Raw genomic sequence first — 6,455 nt, forward strand, 5'->3', positions numbered from 1 at the left:
TATAACAGGCTATACAATCATCTTTAGGGCGCTTTTTAGCTGTAAACATAGCTTGAACCGAAAATTGTATCCATTGTTGAAACAAGTTAGTCTGCCATTGTGACGTTTTTAATTTATTTAAATCCCTTTTCTGTCTTTTGTTTATTAACTTTACCACTCTATGAGCTCTTTCTATCGTCATTATTTGTTTTGTTAGTATGTTTTGGCACATGTTTGTTTTGCATCTTACCGTAATGATCACCATCCCATCCCCACGGCAGTCCATGCTTTGTGGAGTTCCAAGCCAATGTTTTCCCATTGACTCGTCTCCTAAAATTTCTTCAGACATCACATAGTCATAACCTTCAGTTTGCACATGCATTAATGATTTATTCTCCCCACCGTTATTGCTGATTATCCCCTGGTTAGTAGCTAGTGTTATCATTGCTAGTGCACATGTCTCTGTCTGACGCTTTAAGTGTGAGTGTGAGTGTGCATTGTTAGTGGTGAGCTTAATAAGATCCCCCCTTGTTAACCCAAAAAGGGTTAACAAAAGAAGAAAACTAGTCAGTTTCGGAAGAAGACGCATACGAGAGACGCCCAGACGGCGATGGAGTGGGCGGACACGACCTGCTCGCCGACCCGGACGTGCTGTCCGAGGAAGTGGAAAGGGAGGGAGGGGGTGGGGAAGGTGAAGGTCAGGGATGTGAAGAATGGGAAACAGTTCCAGCACTGTCTGATGAGTGAGGAAAAAAAGGTTCTTCCAGTGCCTCAGGGCTGGGTGAGTCTGAGACAGGCCTGCCAGGACTCTGAGTGGCAGGAGAATCAGCATTACTGCTGCCAGAGTCAGGAGGCGAATCGGAAACAAAAGAATGAACACTATCATTCTCAGAGTCCCCTGACAGTGGAGACCGTCGGGCTGCCAAGCGGGCTGATCGTCTCTGGCCATCAGACGATGACGGGGGTGAGGATGCATCAGCGCTCGCCCCAGGTACGACATCAGACGCCTGTGAATGTGCTATGGTGTTATGCGGAGGGAGACTTGCTGCTGCCCCTTCAGCATGCGCAGAGCCCGTCGGTCCTGGATCAAGGCCAGGTGGGTCTGGTGGACGATGACGTGTGCAGTGGTTTTTATGGAACCAGAAGGGCTTACCTTCAACTTTTAGGGCAGTGGGAGTGGTAAGAACAACTTTAAAGGGCCCTTCCCTACGAGGTTCGTTCCACTGACGTTTAAACACTCATATGAACACTTTGTCACCGACTTGGACGTCTCTGACGTCCACTGGGATACGTGTCTCGTCTCGGTTGTGAGCTGCTTTCACCTGTTGAAATATAAGTCTGTGAATACGGGTTAGGGACCTGAGGTAGTCCCCCAGTTCACGTTCAAGTTGCGCCAGGGAAATCTCCTCCTGGGGCCCTCGGACCTGTGGGAGAGGCATAGGTCGACCTGTAAGCATTTCATGAGGAGTAAGATGGGTTATTCTGTTAGTCTGAGAACGCATTGCCATCAGTGCAATCGGCAACGCATCCACCCACGTCAGGCGGTTATTGCTATCAGCAATAATCTTTGCAATCTTGGTTTTGAGAACACCGTTGGCGCGTTCTACGGATGCCTGTGACTGGGGATGATAAACACAGCCAAACTTTTGTTTTATACACAATTGGGTGAACATTGCCTGGACAACCTGTGAAACAAAGTGAGGTCCGTTATCAGATGAAATAGTGTCAGGCATACCAAACCTGGGAAACACTTCTTTACATAGAAACCTTGCTGCTGATTTGTGATCGCACTTAGCAGTGGGGCAGGCTTCTATCCATCTGCTGAAACGACAAACAACCACAAGCATGTATCTCTTTCCCTGCACCCGAGTTAACATGACGAAAAGGGCCATCTGGCATGGGGGATATGTGCTAAGGGTTGTGTGAACATTTTTCGCACATTCTATTTGGGGCAGTGTGGGCATATAGCTAATTCTCTGTCCACCATAGGTGTCAAATAAGGTGACCACCATACTGCCTGCAACTTTCGAACAACCTGGGCTCGTGAACAATGATCAGGTTCATGCATTATTTTGATGGCTGTAGGTAATAAGGACAAAGGTAGTACAAAATGCCCTCGGAAACTTCGCCACAACCCTGCATGGGGGTGTGATGTGCGTACCGCCCCCCTTTGCACCCACAGTCGTTTTTCTGCTTCAGAGACGCTGTTCTGCGCTTCAATTAATGAGGCTAAATTAGTGATGGGTTCACAGTCAGCTGCAAGAACCATCGGTCCTTGTATTGCCGGTCCTGTGGCTTCTTTGGCTGCCTCATCTGCTAAGTTATTTCCTATTGCTATAGGTGTTTTTGCCATCTGATGTGCAGCACATTTTACAATAGCTAATGCAGATGGGAGCTGCATGGCTTGTATTAATTCCATGACAGCCTGCCCATGTGTCACCGGGGTGCCATCAGTTCGAACAAAACCTCGCTGTTTCCAGATGCTTGCATTTATATGGCATACCCCGTATCCATACGCACTGTCTGTGTAAATGGTGACTCTTTTACCTGTAGCTAATTTACATGCAGCTGTTAATGCTTTTATCTCTGCCAATTGGGCAGAGCAAGGTTGGTCAAGGCTCATGGACTGAACTTTTGTATAGGTGCCATCGGGGTCAAGCCGGACCACTCCGTATCCTGCTTTGTTCCCCGTCTCACCTCTGACACATGACCCATCAACAAACAATGTTAGATCGGATGGGATTGGGTGATTGTATAAATCCTCCCTTAGTTTCATGAAGGCGTCCGTCTCCTTGAGACAATCGTGTGGCTCACCTTCTGTTGGCAATACCATTCTTGTGGCCGGGTTGATCGCGACACACCGTTGCACTGTAAGGTCAGGTCCTGAAAGCAGAACTTCATAACCAGTGCGACGAGCTTGGGTTATCACAAAACGTGGGCTTGTGAGCAGTGCATGCAATTGATGCGATGTATACAAGAAAATAGGGTGACCCATAGTAATCACTGAGGCCTTTTTATATGCAAATGCTGCTGCTGCCAAGCCTTGGTAACAAGGAGGCAGGCCTTCTTCAACTCCATCTAATTTTGTGCTGTAATAAGAAATTGGTTGTTTACCTGTGGGAGTGTCTTGCATCAATACTGCACATGCATACCCTTGTCGCTCTGCCACGTACAGATGAAATGGTTTGCCATAATCTGGATTGGCCAGAGCAGGAGCCGTTTGGAGATCTTGTTTTAGCAGCTGAAACGCTCCCTCTGCCTCGTCTGTCCACTGTAACTGAGCCGACTGTTGTCCTTGGCCTGCGGCTTTAATAAGTGCTCTTAATGGAGCAGATTTGATAGCGTAATCACACACCCACGGTCTGCTGTAACCTGCCATGCCAAGGAAAGACAACATGTGACCAACAGTTTGAGGTTTGGGCAATTTGGTTATGGCTTCTATTTGGGACGGTGCGATAGACCTTTTGTCCCCACTGAGTTGCCTGCCGAGGTATTCTACTGTTTGTTTGCAGAATTGTAATTTTTGTTTACTTACTTTGTGTCCTCCTTCTGCCAATGCGGTCAACACCGTAATGGAGTCTTTTTCACACTGCTCTTTTGAGGCAGAACAGATCAAAATGTCATCAACATACATCAACATGGTGGATGGTATGTCTAAGTGATTTAAATCATTTGCCAGCACACGATTGAAAATAGATGGTGAGTGTACAAACCCTTGTGGCAATCGTGTGTACGTATATTGTTGACCTTTGTACGTAAATGCAAACAGATACTGGGAATCTGGATGCACAGGCACACTGAAAAATGCTGAACACAGATCTATCACAGTAAACCATTTTGTTCCCGGGGGTATGTTACTTAACAGTGTATGGGGGTCAGGTACTATCGGTATTTCTTCTGCTACAATAGCATTGATTAATCTTAGATCATGGACTAATCTATAGTCATTACTGTTAGGCTTTTTGATTGGAAAAATTGGTGTGTTACAGGGGCTTGCTGTTGTTTTTAGAACGCCTACATTTTCTAATCCTGTTATAATGGGCTGTATGCCTTCTACTGCTTCATGTTTGAGGGGGTATTTTCTTTGAAAGGGTAATTTAGCATTTAATTTGGTGGTGAATTTAATGGGGTCAGCTGATTTTACTAAACCTACATCTGTTTTGCTTTTGGACCACACCTGCTCAGGAACTTGTTCTAATAGTGATGCATGCTCTTCAGTCACCGCCATTTGTCTTTTCCCAGGCACTTTGATGTGTTCTGCTATTACTTCATCTGCTTGTGAAAATGAGATCTTGAAGAATAGTCCATCTTTTGATACACTGATCCGGTTCCACGCCGTATCAATCCATTCTGTGACTTTCTTGGCTTCTTGAATCATGGGACCCAGGTCATGTGACTCGTACTTGTCAGCAATCAGCAATGTGACATGCGGCGCTGAGTCAGTGACCTGGAACCATTCAGCAATGTCTTTTTCAGGAAACTTGACAACGGCTGCGGCTCCTTGTGGCCCAACCATTATGTCAGCATATTGGATGACAGTTGTTTTGTTGTTAATTTCTTCATCCCAGCTCTTCTCGTAGTCTTCATGTTTCTGTCCTTTGTCATAAAACATGGTGCAATGGAGAGGGAGGAAGGGCTCTTTGGACTTGTCGTAGTGGTTCATTATCAGAGGTCTCCATGTTTCCCACTCCAATTGGAGGAAAGAAGTAGGTGACGTGAGTTTCATCCAAAATACTTGGTCTTCGGGGTCATGATTTGTCACTTGTGGGGTCATCTGTGGGCCCAGTGGCATCATGAAGGCTTCACTGTTGTCAGTTGCTTCAAAATAAATTCCATTTGGAGTGCATTTAATCTTTGCGTTGAGTTGGCATAACACATCTCTGCCCAGCAGATTAATTGGCGTATCTGCTGAATAAAGTAGTGGTGCATACACAGTCTTTTCTCCTATAATCATGGGAACTGGCTCAGTCATGGGTATTATTTGGGTCTTCCCAGAGAAACCTACTGTTCGAATCTTTGATGCTGAGAGAGGCAGGTTAATACCACTTTTACCTATGCACGAGTATGCAGCACCTGTATCAATCATGAATTGATGATGGCTGTCGTATATTGTGACATCAATTGTGGGTTCCGTTTGTGGGCGTTGTGTTAATACAGGTAGAATGGCCTCTCTTTCAGGTTTCTCTGGGCACCCCTATTGCCAGTACGATTCTGGCCCTGCTCCACCGTTGGCAGGTCCCGTGGCAGGGTGCTGGGGTCCCATCCATGGGTTGGTTGGGCAGTCTCTTTGCATGTGTCCGACTTGTCCACATCCCCAACACTGCAGCCTCAGCTGCTGTTGTCCCATGTCTGGACCCGCCTGGGGCATCCGCTGGTATTGTCCTTGAGGGGGCCTCCTCGGGGCTCCTTGTGGTCCTCTCCATCTTCCCCGCATGGGTGGCCCCCCTCTTCCTCTTCCAGTCATCACGTGCTGGGAACTTGTTCCCTGATTTAGATGCACATGGATGGGAGGGACCTGTTGCGTTTGGGCCCCTCCTGCAGGTGGTGCTGTTGGATACTGCATCTGCTGTGTGGGTGGAGGGATAGTGGGAGATATCACAGGGGCTTGTATGACATCACCTCCAGCTGGTCCACTCTCAGCTGTGGGAGAGGCTGCCACTGTCAGTGCCGCTTGATGTTTGGGCTTTTCTCTCTCTTTCTTTGCTTTTGTTAATTCTCCAATTTGCAGTTGGGCCAACTTGGTGGCCAGCATCTTGCTCTGGTCCTCAAGCGCTTGTTTTTCAGCTCGGTGCATGTTGACATAGTGTATCACATGCTCAGAGAATGCAGGCCAGTCCATTTTTATGAGTCCCACCACTCCATCCAGCTTGGTCTGTACCTCTCTGGGCATGGCACCTTTAACGTACATCTTGAATAGGGCCTTGGTTGACTCTTGTTCATCCCATTCACTTCCTGTCTCTGCTTTCCACATTTGTTGAAACTTGTGCAGAAACTGGGCTGGGCTTTCATCATCTCTTAGGCATTCCTCTTTCAGCTTGGTTGGGTCTCTGCGTGAGGGGTACTTTTGTCTTAGGGCTTCCCATACACGGGGTCTCATATGGTTGAAGGGTAACCCGTCACACCGGTGTCCGCGCATGACCCCTGGAAGCCTAGCTTCCACAAACACTTCTTTGGCTGCCGAGTAGCCTGCTGCTTTTATTAGCAGTGCTTTGATGTCTCCGGCTGCCAGGTTGATGCCTCCCGTGATTTCTTCTAACTTTTCTATCCATCTGTCTGCTCCGTCTGCCAGCGGCGTCAGTCTTCCTGCAAGCGTTATCATGTCCATAAATGACCATGGCATGTACCTGTCGTCATCAGGTCCCTTGGAAATTAAAGGCATGATCTTCGCCTCCTGCCCCCGTGTTGCCGCACGTATCTGTGCCTGCGATCTCGTTTCCATAGCGTGGTGCTTTTCCACCTCCAAGTCCACCTCAAAT

The 6,455-nt window shown here is 47.5% G+C and overlaps 1 protein-coding gene across 1 annotated transcript; it reads right to left on the reverse strand.

Moving 5' to 3' along the window:
* Nucleotides 1-1,217: 1,217 nt before the first annotated feature.
* On the reverse strand, nucleotides 1,218-5,728 carry LOC118561465. Its single transcript, XM_036133554.1, has 2 exons — nucleotides 4,157-5,728; nucleotides 1,218-1,301 (listed from the first exon to the last, which is right to left on the reverse strand). The coding sequence occupies exons 1-2, from the start codon at nucleotides 5,063-5,065 to the stop codon at nucleotides 1,218-1,220; spliced, it is 993 nt and encodes a 330-aa protein (XP_035989447.1). The 5' UTR covers nucleotides 5,066-5,728.
* Nucleotides 5,729-6,455: the final 727 nt, after the last annotated feature.

The sequence above is a fragment of the Fundulus heteroclitus genome, unplaced genomic scaffold, assembly GCF_011125445.2.
Source record: "Fundulus heteroclitus isolate FHET01 unplaced genomic scaffold, MU-UCD_Fhet_4.1 scaffold_637, whole genome shotgun sequence".
NCBI lineage: Eukaryota > Metazoa > Chordata > Actinopteri > Cyprinodontiformes > Fundulidae > Fundulus > Fundulus heteroclitus.